Source organism: Hemicordylus capensis, chromosome 3 (assembly GCF_027244095.1).
Source record: "Hemicordylus capensis ecotype Gifberg chromosome 3, rHemCap1.1.pri, whole genome shotgun sequence".
NCBI classification, from domain to species: Eukaryota; Metazoa; Chordata; class Lepidosauria; order Squamata; family Cordylidae; genus Hemicordylus; species Hemicordylus capensis.
Window position 1 is genome coordinate 31607842 of NC_069659.1, and position 14948 is coordinate 31622789.

Genomic DNA, 14948 nt, shown 5'->3' on the forward strand with positions numbered 1-14948 from the left:
TGGACAGACCAGTGGTGAGGGTTTTATTCCCACTACTTCCAGTTCCTCAAGTGGGATAGAGGCCTATGGCCAATCATGGACTTATGGTGGCTGAACCATCATGTGGACATGCGCAAGTTTCATATGGCGTCATTGCAGAGCATCCTTCCTCTCCTTCATGGGGAGGAATGGTTCACAGCGTTGGATCTCTAAGATGTGTACTTCCACGTCGGGATCCAGTGCGACCACATGCAGTACCTCAGGTTCACAGTGGGGCACCATATCTATCCGCACAATATACTACCATTTGGTTTGGCAACAGCGCCCCATGTAATTATAATATGCATGGCCGTGATCATAGTGCACCTCCGGTTGCAGGGGTTTACAATTCTTTCATTCATCGATGACTGGCTTTTGATAGGACAGTGGGAAGATGAATTAGCTTCTCAGGTCTTGACAGTCCTGAACCTGCTCAAGGATCTTTGCATCCAGGTCAGTTGGATGAAGTCTAGGCTACAGCCAGTAAAGAATATAGACTACATTGGGGCCGTCCTTGATGCAGAGTTGCAACAGGCTTTTCTGCTCAAGGAGCGCTTCTTGTGCATCAAGACTCAGATAGCTGCCTTTGTGGCACAACTCACTCAGAGGGTGCACGAAGTGCAGAAAATGCTGGGGCTAATGGCGTCATGCACCCCCACTGCACAGTATGCCAAACTACAACTCAGACATCTTCAAATCTGGTTTCTCTCAGTTTTCCAGCCAAACGTGGACAGTGCTCACAAGGTGACAGTTTCTTATCCAGTCTTGCTTTCCCTCCAGTGGTGGATGAAGGAAATCAACCTGCTTTCAAGAGTCCCCGTCCAGGTACCTCAACAGACTGCCTAGGTCACAATGGATGCTTCCCTGTAGGGCTGGGGAGCCCACTGTGGGGATCTCCGAACCAGCACCAGCTGCATATAAACCTTTTAGAACTTCTCGCAGTCTTTCAGGTGCTGAAGTCCTTCCAGCCCTCTCTGAAGGGCAAGGTAATGCAAATCAGCCTGGACAATACCATGGTGATCGTGTACCTAAACCGCCTGGGATGGAAAGTGTCCCTCTCCCTTTGCATGCTAAACCTGCAAATTTGGCATTGGGCAATAGCGCAACAAATTATTTTGACCGCGATTCACATCGAAGGTGTGGAGAATACTCTAGCAGACCACCTCAACAGATTGCAAATCTACCTGCAGCAGTACAAATGGGAAGCCAGTCTGATGTACCTGATGTTCAAAGCCTGGGGGACCCCAGATATTGCCCTGTTCACAATATTGGAGAACAAAAAGTGCCCCCAGTATTGCTCAAAGGCTGAAATCATTCACAACTCCAGAGGGAATGCCTTCCAATTCAACTGGGGTCGAAAATTTCTATACATTTTCCCCACTTATCCTCTGCTCAACAGAGTTCTAGCAAAAATCCTGCAGGAGTCTGCAAACTGCATATTGATGACTCCATGGTGACCTCGACAGCCATGGTTTCAGGAAGCACTCAGACTGTCAAAGGGTCACCACAGACGTCTGCCTCAGTGAGAGGATCTTCTGGTACGAGGGAGCGGCAGGCTCCGCCATCCCGACCTGAAGACTCTGAACTTGAACTTGGAGAATAGGCTATTGAATGACATCCTATTCAACAGCAGGAAAAAAATCTACTCGCATCAACTACACACGTGGATAAATGTGTTGGTACCCCTCCACGAAAAAAGAACCCACAATTCTCTCTGAAATAACTTGAAACTGACAAAAGTAATTGGCACCCATTATTGTTTATTCTGCATTTAACAAAAATCAGACTTTGCTTTAGAGTTTTTATGCAACAGACTATTTCAAATCATAACACAAATGAAAATGGCATGAACAAAAATGATGGGACCCTTAACCTAATATTTTCTTACACAACCTTTAGAGGCAGTCACTCCAAACAAGCAATTCCTGTAGCTCTCAATGAGACTTCTGCCCCTCTCAACAAGTAGTTTGGCCCACTCTTCTTGAGCAAACTGCTCCAGCTGTGTCAGGTTTGAAGAGTGCCTTCTCCAGACTGCATGTTTCGGTTCTTTCCATAGATGTTCGATAGGATTCAAATCCGGGCTCATAGAAGGACACTTCAGAATAGTCCAATGTTTTGTTCTTAGCCATTCTTGGGTGCTTTTAGCTGTGTGTTTTGGGTCATTATCCTGTTGGAGGATCCATGACCTAAGACTGAGAGAGAGCTTTCTGACACTGGGCAGTACGTTTCGCTCCAGAATGTCTTGATAAGTCTTGAGATTTCATTGTTCCTTGCACAGACTCAAGGCACCCCATGACAGATGCAGCAAAGCAGCCCCAAAACATAACTGAGCCTCGTCCATGTTTCACAGTAAGTATGGTGTTCTTTTCTTTGAAAGCTTCATTTTTTCGTCTGTGGACATAGAGCTGGTGTGACTTGCCAAAAAGCTCCAGTTTTGTATCATCTGTCCAAAGGACATTCTCCCAGAAGCATTGTGGCTTGTCAATATGCATTTTAGCCAATTGAAGTCTGGCTTTTTAATGTTTTTCTTTCAACAGTGGAGTCCGCCTGGGTCTTCTTCCATTGAGCCCACTGTTGCTCAAAAAGCGACAGATGGTGCAATCAGACACTGATGGACCTTGACCTTGGAGTACAGCTTGTATCTCTTTGGAAGTTGTCCTTGGCTTTTTGTCTATCATTCTCACTATTCTTCTGCTCATTCTGCTCTCATCGATTTTCCTCTTGAGGACGCGTCCAGGAAGGCTAGCTACAGTCCCATGGACCTTGAACTTCATAATATTTGCAACTGTTGTCACAGGAGATGGTCTTATAGCCTTTGCCTTTAACATGCTTGTCTATAATTTTCTTTCTTATCTCCTCAGACAACTCTCTCCTTTGCTTTCTCTGGTCCATGTTCATTGTGGGACACACGATGATACCAAACAGCAGATTGACTACTTTTCTCCATTTCAATAGGCTGAATGACTGATTGCACGTTTGGAGACATGTCTGATACTAATTAAAGAAAACAGCTAATTTGAAAAATCACTCTTATCCAGTTATTTATGATCTTTTCTAGGGGTACTAACAAATGTGTCCAGGCCACTTTAGAATATATTTGTAGAATAAGCAATACTTTATCTCTTTTCATACTTGCCTTGCTTTACTTGATGACATATCAAAGGCATGCAGGAATACATGGGACAATTGCTTTTCATTTAATCGCTTTTCAGGAGGCATAAAACACTTTTTCAACGAGCTGTTAAGGGTACCAACAAATCTGTCCACATGTGTACAACAGCAAATGGAAATGATTTAGGATGTACACAGAAGCACGACTTCCTGCCGCAAACTGCTACTTCTCGCAAGGTGTTGTTATACCTCACAAACGTGAAGCAGCAGAAGCTGGCCATTATTTCTGTCAGAGTCCACTTGGCTACCATTTCTGCTCACCGTCCTGGATGAGACAGAAAGATAGTTTTCTCACATCCGGAATCGAAGAGGTTCTTAAAAGGTCTAAACAACCTCTGCCCACCTATCAGTTGGCCTACCGAACAGTGGAGCCTATCCCTGGTTCTATCAGCTTTGACAGAGTCTCCATTTGAGCCCATTGTGATGGTCCTTCCAAAACTTGTGATTCTGAAGATGGCTTTTCTGCTAGCCATAATGTCGGCCCAGTGGGTGAAGGAATTAAATGCCCTTCACATTGATGTCCTCTATGGTAAATTTCATGAAGACGTGCTTCACTTGGACCCTGAATTTAGGCCTAAAGTGGTTATGGACTTCCACATCAACAGCAACATTGTCTTGCCTACCTTCTTCTGAAATCTCGCGGCTGCTCTGGAACTGTCACTGCATTCCTTGGATGTACGGAATGTACTCCTATTCTACTTGAATCTGACCAAGCCCTATAGGAAGATGAAACACCTTTTTTGGGTTACAAGGGCAAAGTGAAAGGTTGCCAAATTTCCAGGCAGAGATTATCCACTGGATTGTGGAACTGATTTTCCTGGCATATAAGCACCAAAAGGTGGAACCCCCAAAGGCCATATGGGCTCATGCTACCAGGGCTTATGCTACCTCTGCCACCCATATGGCTGGCATTAAGCTCAAGGACATCTGTACAGCAGCAACTTGGTCCTCTGATCATACCTTTGTTAAGCACTACGCCTTGGACCTTGTCTCTGCAGCTCAGGCCAATTTTGGGAGGGGTGTGCTGAAGAGGGTCTTACCTTAGCATACTACACCTGTCTCCAGACTGACAGCTCATTAGTCACCCACTCTTATGAGTGCAACGGATCACGATTCAGATAAACAGATTGCTAACCTGTAACTTTTGATCTGGAAGTGATCTGCTGCATTCATAAGACCCTCCTGCCAGCCCTGCTGCAATATGTGAAGTGACAAAACGTATGTTTATAGAACATGAAGTGCTACATAGCTTGTTGAACTGTGGACTGGTTCCATACAATGGTTGAATCCAAATGTTGGTCCTTCCAAAACTGAGGAGAAAACACTAGCCCGCCCAAACTAAGGAAAGTGCACAACGTGCAGGGGACAGGGCTAAGCACCTCAAGGAGCTAGTCAATTCTGCCCAAATGGTCCCACACAGGTGCAGAACCCACTCTTATGAATGTAACGAATCACTTCCAGATCAAGCATTACAGTTGAGCAACTTTTGCATTTTTCATGGTTATTACTAAGTAATACCCACTAAGTAGCTTAAGAGCCTTCTTCCATCAGTTATGTTTTTGCGGGTGGGTTTGCATATTCATTCTGTGTGGAGTGTGTTTTATATTGTTTGTTGGCAACTTAAAATCTTCAAGTGGGTCAGTTGTTTGCTTTTGTTTGTTTTTGGCTTGTAAATACCGATTCTCAGAGGACTCTCCCAAAGCAGTTTATAAAAGCTTCTATAAGAACCATACATCAAGCAACATGTTTAGATCTTTACATGCCGAGAAGTTTAGGCTTGTGAAACTTCTTTCTTCTCTCTTCCTTTCAAAGCAAGATCATTGCTCTTTGATGGCAGCTGGGGAGGGAGGGACCACCTCAGCTGGAACATAGGAACTGGATGGTGTTAGCTCCTCAGCCTGTGTCTGCCTTTCCTCTCCTCCCTAGTTATCCTTTCTGTATGCTAATCTCTCTCTAGGCACTGAAACTCTGACACAACATATACAAGCCAATAGCTTTTTATTCTGAATTAATTCACCCGAAAGGGCTACCAATCCCAGGTTTCATATCTGTGAGTGCATGCTAGAAACCCTGTTCCTGCCATAAGTTCATATTAAAGGTGTGGGTGAGTTGAAGTCATTCCATTTACCACTTTTTAGCCCCTCGAATGAGGTATCAAAGGATTATTCAAATGTGTTTCAGGGTTTACTAATCTGTGATAAGTGATGTAGAGTATGTGTCCACTTTCTGGTGTCATGTAGTATAAGAGTGTGAGCTAACCACAAACTCACTTGGCAGCCTTAGGCAAACTACAAGTCTTTTGACCTCAGCCCTCCATCACCACTCAGTCCTTCATCTACCATTTGGGGATAACAACACTGGCCTACCTTGCAGAGTTGTTGTGTGCAATAAACTTTCTAGAGCAGGGTTTCTTAATCTTGGGCCCCCAGATGTTGTTGGACTACAACTCCCATCATCCCCAGACATGGGCTTTGTGGCTGAGGATGATGGGAGTTGTAGTCCAACAACATCTGGGGGCCCAAGGTTAAGAAACCCTGTTTAGAGCATTTTGAACCCTTTAAATGCATTATAATAATCCAAGATATCATCATCATCATCATCCATGTTCTTCATTGGTTCCTTGAAGTTTCTGTTGACAATATAATCTGCAGCTAAAAATTGCAACCGCGAAGTGGTTACATGCATTGGTGGTACTGTCCTCTGCCTTATAACTGGTACTTAGGGCCTTAAGTCAGATCTGGACAGTAAGTATAAGGATCTGTTTTCATTCATGCCAGAAATAGGATTCACATAATTTTCTGTTGAAAAATGTGAGCAGTTGTTTGTTGCTTTTTCAGCTTCCAGAAAGAGCAATGTTTCAAATAAAACAGTACCATGCAACTGAACATGAGGTATCTGAATGGCAACTGGAGGAAGCTCAGGTGTTCTGGGATAAAAAAGAAGAAAGCTTGGCACTGAGTATTCTTAAGGAGATGATCAAAAAGCTGGATGAAGATTGGTCCAAGGTTGTATAGTATCTTTAGTACTGTTGACAGGGGCGTAGCAAGGTTGGAGTGGGCCCAGAGACGAGATTTTAAAATGCGCCCCCCCCGCCTCAAAGTCCAAGGCCTCCACACACCCCAGGCCCCCAAGGATTTAAGTCTGATATTTCAGAATAAGTATGCTGCCTAGAAATACATTTCAGTGAATACATACATGGACACTTCACAATATATAGTGATATACATTGAGTACTATATATTTGTGCTACTTTTAATGCCTAGAACACACTAGAAACACTAATTATTAAAATGGGACCCTTGCTGCAGATTAGCAAAGGAGACTTTCAACCATGCAGTGTGAGCCTATGTATGTTTTCTCAGAATTTTGAACAAATTCAGTAAAGTTTGATTGCAGGAGGTTTTTTGCAGGAGGCTTTTAAAGCCCTTTAACACACATCTCCTCTGGAATGGAGGTGCTGCATTCACATGTTGGCCAGATTTACCCTGAAGTCCCTGCAAGTTATTGGGGAGCACTTCACACACAAGAAAAATAAAATAAAATAAAAGCACCACACATGCTTCACAGTTCTCACTCAGACCTTCTGGGTTGCAAAACAACTTGAGCATAAGTGCATTTATAAATGAATGAATGAATAAATAAATATAATATTGTTTGTTCCAGAAGTTTTTATAATTTTCTGCCATGAAACAAGCCACTAATAGGATTTTTAGATAGGTTTTTTTTTTAAGCCAGCAAATTTTCCAAGCTGTTTTAAATTAAATATTCAAAGACTTCTCAGTCTCTTCCCCCCTTCCATATCAAAGCCCTATGGCAAGCAGATCTCTATATATGGGCGGGGGGGGGGTTGACCACAAAAAGGAGTGCACATTCTACCTGGCAAAATGCTGGGCTGGGCAGAGGGTCTGCTGCAGAGAGCTGTGGGGGCCACTCTGCCTGCCTGCCTGCCTCCTTCCTTCCTTGGGGCCTCCCTGCAAGCCTACTCCAGTTCAGGCTTCACTGAGGCCTACACGGAGGCCTCCCTGGAAGCCCCGCCCACCCGCCGATCAGCTGAGAGGCGGGGAGAAAAGGAGCTCTTTGCAGGCAGCTTGTATGCTGCTTAGATTTCCGGCCAGGAGTACAAGCAGGAGAGAGGCCGAAGAGGGCAAGCGGCTGAGGGGACTTGGGGCTGGGCAGGGGGCAATGGGGAGTCATGTGAGGTGTCTCTGGGGGTCTCTACATTAGTTGCTTAAATTTCTACTTTTGTGTTGAAGAAATACAAGTGTAGCATATTGTGCTGTGACATTCCTGTATTTAAAAAGACCAAGAATATGCAGAAAACCTTAATCAAAAGCAAGATTATAAATGAAAAGTGAATCATTACTTGTCAAGGTGGGAGGGATTTATCTATCTTACCTGCATTTGTTAGTTAATATGTCTGACCTGTGTGAATATATTGTTGTTCTAAGGCTGAGAAAGACCCACGCCTGAGGTTAACTTACACAGAATGCCTGAGGTTATGTGGCAACTGGTTAGCAGAGACTTGCTTGGAAAATCCTACAATCATTATGCAGAATTACTTGGAAAAGGTAAAGTCCTTTGGCTGAACCCCTGTGATAGAGGATTTGTGATAACATTTTGATTGTGTTGTTTTATTATTTTATTTGCACTGATATTTTTATTTAATCATTAAGCAGTTATTGTTTAATGACCAAACTGATTGCTTATCATTTTTATAACATTGGTTTTAGGCAGTAAAAGTTGCTGGGAGCCAAAATGGTGCTGGTAATGATGAGCTGAAAAGTGGAAAGATGAAGGCTTTTCTGTCTCTAGCTCGTTTTTCTGATACTCAGTATCAAAGGATTGAGAACTATATGAAATCAGCCGAATTTGAAAACAAGCAAGCTTTGTTGAAGAAGGCCAAGGAGGAAGTTGGCCTCCTACGGGAACATAAGGTTCAGACAAACAGGTATGCTTAGGGATGTGCGCAAAATACTTCAGAGACATCCCAGGGAAGGATTCCCGTAAGAGGAAGCAGGAAAGTCCTACTTGCCCCTCCTTCGAGCCTCCACCACCCTGCATCATGGTACTGTTCTAAAAAACATATCCCCATGAAAGTGGCAACCTGTGCCACAGTCTCTTTTAAAATGCCCTGCCCTGGCAACAGGATGCTTCCCCCAGCATCCCTTGTGCGTTGTCGGTGTTGACATCATTTACGTGCTGATGCCTCGCGAGGGATGCTGGGGGAAGCATCCCGTCGCTGTGGTGGAGCGTTTTAAAGGAGACTGCGGCACGGGCTGCCACTTTCATGGGGATGTGTTTCTTAGAACAGCACCACGCTGGGGCAGTGCAGAGCAATGGAGGCTTGTAGGGTGGGGCCCGCACCAAAATGTTTCAGCTGCAGGGAGCTGAATCATTTTGGTGCCTCTTCAGAGAGGCACTGAAATTATTCAGACACATCCTTGCAGTTCAGTGGTCTGCTGTGTCTTTTGTTAGAGAAAAGCATACATCAGCTCTAAGTTTTACAAGCTCCCAGTCCTCCGTAGAGGGAACTTAATCAAGAACTTTCACTTTCCCCCAGTTCTTGCTATTTGGATTTGATTCCTTTTATTGTATTGTCTAAGTAGTTGGAGGCACATGCATTAGGGAAGAATTGGAAACCAAGAATCTTTGAAGTGATCCATGTTCCCTCACAAAATGGGTTCTGTACCTGCACTGCAACCCCTGCGGAAGAATTTGGTAGCTCCATGAGGTGGTCTTTGGCTCTGCCGAATTGTGCTCATGGTGTGATTGTTATTTTTGTCAGGAGAGCGCCTTCTCAATTCCTTCTTGACTGCTGCACCGCTCACATAATGAAGGATTTGCTCTGTTTGTTACTAGTTTCCTGTGAGAAAAAAATTATTTGTTTATTTTGGCTTGGACCTGCAGACTACTTCTCGGTTTAACCTTCGGATCTCTCTTTAAAATTGTTCTTCTATCAGTGAAATTACTGGCTTTTGGACAATGGACTGTTTTAAGGTTTCTCTTTCGTGTTACATTTTAACTACTGTTCTAATGGTCTCTTTAAAAAACTTTCAAGAAGTAGACCACATGTAGAATAATGATACCTTCCTTTGACAGGCATGACAAGTGTTTGATTTGCCTAGGTGAACCACAACGTGAGATCCTGCAAAATCTGCTTGTATTTTTTAAAGCAAACATGAAAAATCAGTGAGCTCTGTCTTAAGGGCAGCACTATATGAAATGGTGTTCATACCCCTGACTCCAGTGCCAAGATCGCCACTTCCATCCACATCAGTGAGATCTATTTTGGACGATCGATGACCCTCGAGATCAATGTTGGAGCACTCCACGAGCTCAGGGGCTTGGCCGACTCTGTCTTTTCAGGATCAGAGGGATTAGGCATTTAAGAAACCTGAGGCATCAAAATTGATGGTCGGAAGCTGCACCAAAGAAGAGAAAGCATCAAAAGTGGACTTGCTGAGCCCTTCGAGCAAAAAGCACTGCCATGTATCAATGCTGCTCAACCGACCATCTACACTGGCTTTGTTGGAGAAGCCTATCATTGACTTTGTCAGTGTCCAAAACGTTCCTCCACACACTGTCCCCATCCACAGTGCAAGGCTGGCATCAACACTTTCAAGACACTCTAGATGCTACAAGACCCTCGATGTTGGACACTCCAAGGCCCTCAACATCAGGATCAACACTGGTGTTGACTTCAGTGTATCTTCTGAGTCTACACCTCTGTCGTCATGGACTCCACAGTCAACGTTGACTATAGCTGCATCAATATCAATGAAATAGATAACCAAGACTCTCCACCAAAACTAGGATCTTCACTGAGTCACCCATCAGGATAGATTTCTAACCAGACATCTCTCCAGCTTGCTCAAACCATGGTGATGATGACAGGTTATGGAAATCAATGAAACTGAGACAGAATCCCTGCTAAAGAACAGGGTCTCACAACCAGCCCCACTACTGACTCTCCATTCAAAGGTCCTGAGGTTCCTGCTGCACCGCCTGAAAAGGAGAAGCAAAGGACCTCATTGATACTCACCAAACTGATCTTTATTTGCAGATTATCCACCATTCTCCAGCGCCAAAAAAGTCACCTGAAATACAGAAAGAACAATCTGATGGGGAATATTATTGTACATCTTCTTCTGAGGAAGATTCAGTTCAAACAGAGAATCCCTCAGACTCTTGCCTGAGTGAAATTGTCACTAACCCCCACCCTCCAGCTCACCTACAGAGGAGAACAAAATAATACAGAATTCAAGTAGCGGACATAGAAAAAGCACTAGGGTTGGAGGTCAAAGCACCAACACAGGAAGTCAAAGATCCTGTTTATAATTTTGTAGCCAGCTCTTCTTAATCTCAACTGGCATCTCTGCCTATGCTGCCAGTGTTAGCAAACACAGAAAAAATCACCATCAGCCTCTACTTCCACATCAGAGAGACTAGAGAGCCTGTACAGGATTCAGGAAGAGTTGTTCCCCTTCCTCTTGAAACATCCTCCACCTAACTCACTGGTTGTAGATTGTGCTATTAGTAGCAAGTTGGGCAAGAAACACTCAGCCCCAGTAGATAAAGGGAGAATGTTAGATGCCATAGAGTTTAGTTTTTATTCAACATAGTGTTTATCCATAAAAATAAAAATAACCAACTACATGGCTTGCATGGCTAAAAACCTCTACTCTGTCTGGGATAATCTGAAGGAAGACCTGAAACATGTGCCAGAGGAGTTTCATGAGAAATTTTAAGATGGCCCTGAACAAATCTGCTGACATCACCAGCAAGCAACTGAGTGTAGCAAAGCACCTGACAGAAACAGAGTCTTGTGCCATCTCAGGTGTTGTGTCCCTTAGGAGGCATGCTTGGCTTAGGCTAATATCTCTTCAACCTGACATGAAGGACAAGATAGAAAATCTGCCTTTTGAGGGAGAAGGTATCTTCAGCACACAAACCGATGATGAGACTGTGGAAAAGATGAAAAGATCATATTACAGGTTGAGTATCCCTTATCTGGACTGCTTGGGACCAGAAGTGTTCTGGATTTTGGATTTTTCCGGATTTTGGAATATTTGCATAATGAGATATCGTGGGCATGAGATCCAGAGCGCCAAAACAGACGCCAACAGAGCAGGCGCCAAAGAGAGCAGGGAGTGGAGGAAGGGGGTTTCCCTTTTCCCTCTAGCACCAAAGCAAAAACATAAAAAACATTAAAAAGCTTCACAGTAAAAACAGAGCTGCAACTAGAGAGAATTACAGACAAAATCCCTGTCACTAATCACCTTCTGAAATAAGTAAGTTTTGACTGCATGTTTAAAAGCAGCAAAATTGGGAATCTGTGAGCGAGTGAGCTGAGGCGTTTTGTTTTTGATATGGCATGGTGTGTACAGTGTGGCATTCTGGATTTCAGATGTCTGGATAAGGGATACTCAACCTGTACAAGTATAGCATGATCAAAAGCCATACAACCACAGGCAATGGCAGCAAAAAAGGATGAAATCAAGATCAATCAAAGCAGACTCTTTGATGCTTACGGGGATGGTGAGCACACTGTGCGGGATTTCATGCTCAAGGGAAGTAGACACTGCAACAGCAATCACTGCACATAAACATTCTGGAATTGCTAGCAGTATTACTTGACCTAAAATCATTTCTACCCCTGCTAAAAAATTTAGTACAGGTTCTGCTGGACAACACAACAGTGATCTCCTACTTCAGTTGCCAAGGAGGGATGGTCTCTCTGCAGTCTAGCACTATAGTTGTGCGAGTGGAGCATATGCCATAGTGTACATCCAATAGCCCTACAGATCAAGGGAGTGAATAACACCTTGGTGAATACCCTGAGCAGAGACTTGAATTTCTCCCAGCAACACGAGTGGGACATGAATCAGGAGATTCACAACAACAAGTTTCAGAACTGAGGGACCCCACTAATAGACCTGTTTGCGACACGACACAAGAAAAAGTGCAAACTCTACTGCTCCAGGGAGGCATAAGGAGGGACTCAATGGGAGATGCCTGTTTTTTCCCTTTCCCCTGCTCTCCAAAATTGTGAGCAAAATCTTACAAGTAGGGACTTGTTACTCACCCCATGGTGGCCTCGACAGCTGTGCTTTCCCATATTGCTGCGTCTGTTATGAGGTCAACACAATGCCAAAATCTGTCACAGGACTCAGGCCTCATCTTCCATCACAACCTCCAGGTCCTGAACCTAACTGCCTGGAAGCTCGACTACTAGGCAACAGCTTTCTGAATGAATGGAAAGAGTCAACAGGAGTAACTATAACTGCAAATGGAAGAGGTTCACGCACTACGCTGCTACCAAAGGCTTTGATCCTTACAATGCTTCCATAACCCGCTGCTAGGATACTTCTGCAGTAATAATGGTTTATCTGACTTCATCCATCGACATTTTTTGCTCATCACAACAGCCGATCAGGAGCTGAGGAGAAGGTACTCTCCCACTGAAAATAAGTAGTATCTCATGGAGCTATTGAATTCTTACACTGGGATTACTGTGCAGGAGCAAAACCCATTTTGTGAGTGAACATGGATCACCAAAAAGACCACCTGTTACAGGTAAGCAGCCTGGTATTTATTTTAAAAAATGCGTCTATTGGCATTTAAGCAGATGGAATTGTAGGTTGATTATTTTATTCTTTAATTCTTGTTGTTAAGATACACAGTCAAAGTTCAACGGGAGCTTGAACTCGATGAACGTGCAATTCGTGCATTGGGAGAAGATCGCAAACGTTTCCTGTGCAAAGCAGTTGAGAACTACATCCGTTGTTTACTGAGTGGAGAAGAACATGACATGTGGATCTTCCGGCTTTGTTCCCTCTGGCTTGAAAACTCTGGGGTTTCTGAAGTCAATGCTATGATTCAGGTTAGTCTTCCTTTGAAGCTTTCCTCCTGCATGAAATCAGGTTCTGCTGTGTAGTAAAAGAGATCTCAGAGCCAGTTCTCTGCAGATAGATAGATACAGGAAGTTGGGAAGCGAGTTTGCACCAATCCTGCTGCCAGACTCACTGTGGATGTCCACACTTAAGTGTAAAATTTGTATAGGGCTTACATTTGTAAAGTCCAATGTGTGTCATTCCAGATCATGCAAGTAACTCTCAGATTGTATGTAGGGTATGAACTGCATGACTCAGATCTAACACATTGGATTTTTGCATGTGTAGGCCATCCCAAGTGGGACCAAAGGCAGGACAAATATGCTTTGATAGGTGGGCAGAAAGGTTCAGTCTTGTTCCTTCACATTACATAGTCTCTGCTCATGAGAAATTTATCTGAACCAGGGCTTGCTCTTTCTACTGCCCACAAAAATATCTGCTGTACTTTTTCTGCTGCTAATGATTGCAGGAGTGTACAGCATGATCCAATAAATTGACCAACCACCTGTAGTATCTTCTCTGATGCTTTCTGTTAATTTTTTCCATTTGCTCTTCTCTTTCCATTTTAAATTGTTCATTTAGCAAGATGTCATATTAAAAACATTGCCTGATTGTTTTATATTATTATTATTATGCTGTTTACACACAGTCTACCAGATCTTACTGACTGTATTTGATACATTAATTATCAGGCCCTTTCCAAGGGTCTAGGATAACTAAAAAAAAAATTAAAGATATCTTCGTAGTATTCGTGCTGTACCGAGTAGTGTGGCCTTCTGTAGTTGATGTGTTGTAATTTTATTGATGCCCAAGGTGTCAATATGGTGTTCAAGTTCTTTTGGTACTGCACCAAGGGCACACACAACTATTGACACCACTATTGTTTTCTTTTTCTAGAGCCACTCAATTTTAATCTGAAGGTCCTTGTATTTAGTTAATCTGGATCGTGATCCATTGTAATAAGCAATGGATTCTGCGCCTGTGCGCAGAACCTTGTGGGCTGACTAAGTAGCTCCTCATGATGCCCTTCCCTGCCTGCATGTGCTGTGCAAAGTTCGTTAAGATTGGTGGTTGGGGGTTCCTCCTTTCAGTTTCCCTTTGACCGCCTTAGCGTTCAAGCCTCGTAGTGATAGCTCCTCGGTAAAACAACTATTTCTTTAAACTGACCTGGATAACAGACTTTCTTTGGATAACAATTTGGCTTGTTTTCTATTACGGACTAATTGGTATTCAACCTTGGAACAGGGGGGAAAAGAACTATTTGTCTTATGATTCAGCATCAGAATACAAACAGACCTTTACCTCAGTAATGGAGGTGAAGAAAACTTTCAAGCGATGTGCAAAATGCCAGGCTAAACTCCCGTCGACTGATCTTCATGACCCTAGTTTGATGTGCCTTGGGGAGGAGCACAATACGACTGCATGCAAGATTTGCTGCTCTTTTTCCAAGCAAACCAGGCAAAATAGAGCACTGTGTCTTAGAGCAGCATTATACAATGAGGCGCTCCATCCACCAACGCCACGACCAGACTCCCCTTCGCTATCAAGTGGCCGATTGACATTGATTGCCCAGTCAGTGTATGAGTACTAAGTCGACGTCGAGTACTTAGTCGACCGCTCGTGGAACTGCACAACAGCAGTCTAAAACCACAAGCACCGACTGTTCAAAATCTGGAGATGGACTCTTTAAAAAGGCAAAGGAGGTGTCAACCAGAACTGATTCTGATGAGAATGTTGTGCCTCCGAGAAAGAAGCACCACACCCCTTCTCCTTCAACAGCACAGTTCATTTGAGGGTGAATCGGAGAGTCAACCACAGTGCTGATATCTTTTTCGGCATCTACCGCAGTGGCTTCGACATTGGCCG

At 43.7% G+C, this 14948-nt stretch overlaps 1 protein-coding gene and 1 long non-coding RNA gene across 6 annotated transcripts in view; one reads left to right on the forward strand and one right to left on the reverse strand.

The window, feature by feature from the left end:
• Window positions 1-7201, reverse strand: part of LOC128351444 (uncharacterized) — a 42429-nt gene extending 35228 nt beyond the window's left edge. Inside the window, exons 1-2 of one of the 2 annotated variants that reach the window (XR_008319779.1) lie at window positions 7066-7201; window positions 3813-3905 (exon numbers count right to left, since the gene is read on the reverse strand). This is a non-coding gene — a long non-coding RNA (uncharacterized LOC128351444). The remainder of the gene's footprint in view (window positions 1-3812; window positions 3906-7065) is intronic. The other variant, XR_008319778.1, reaches the window with a different exon arrangement.
• ATM (ATM serine/threonine kinase) overlaps window positions 1-14948 on the forward strand; it is a 223205-nt gene that overhangs the window by 164423 nt on the left and 43834 nt on the right. For all 4 annotated transcript variants that reach the window (XM_053310959.1, XM_053310960.1, XM_053310962.1 and 1 more), the window contains exons 48-51: window positions 6027-6194; window positions 7638-7757; window positions 7920-8137; window positions 12865-13072. In XM_053310959.1, coding sequence (XP_053166934.1) covers window positions 6027-6194; window positions 7638-7757; window positions 7920-8137; window positions 12865-13072 — 714 coding nt within the window. The remainder of the gene's footprint in view (window positions 1-6026; window positions 6195-7637; window positions 7758-7919; window positions 8138-12864; window positions 13073-14948) is intronic.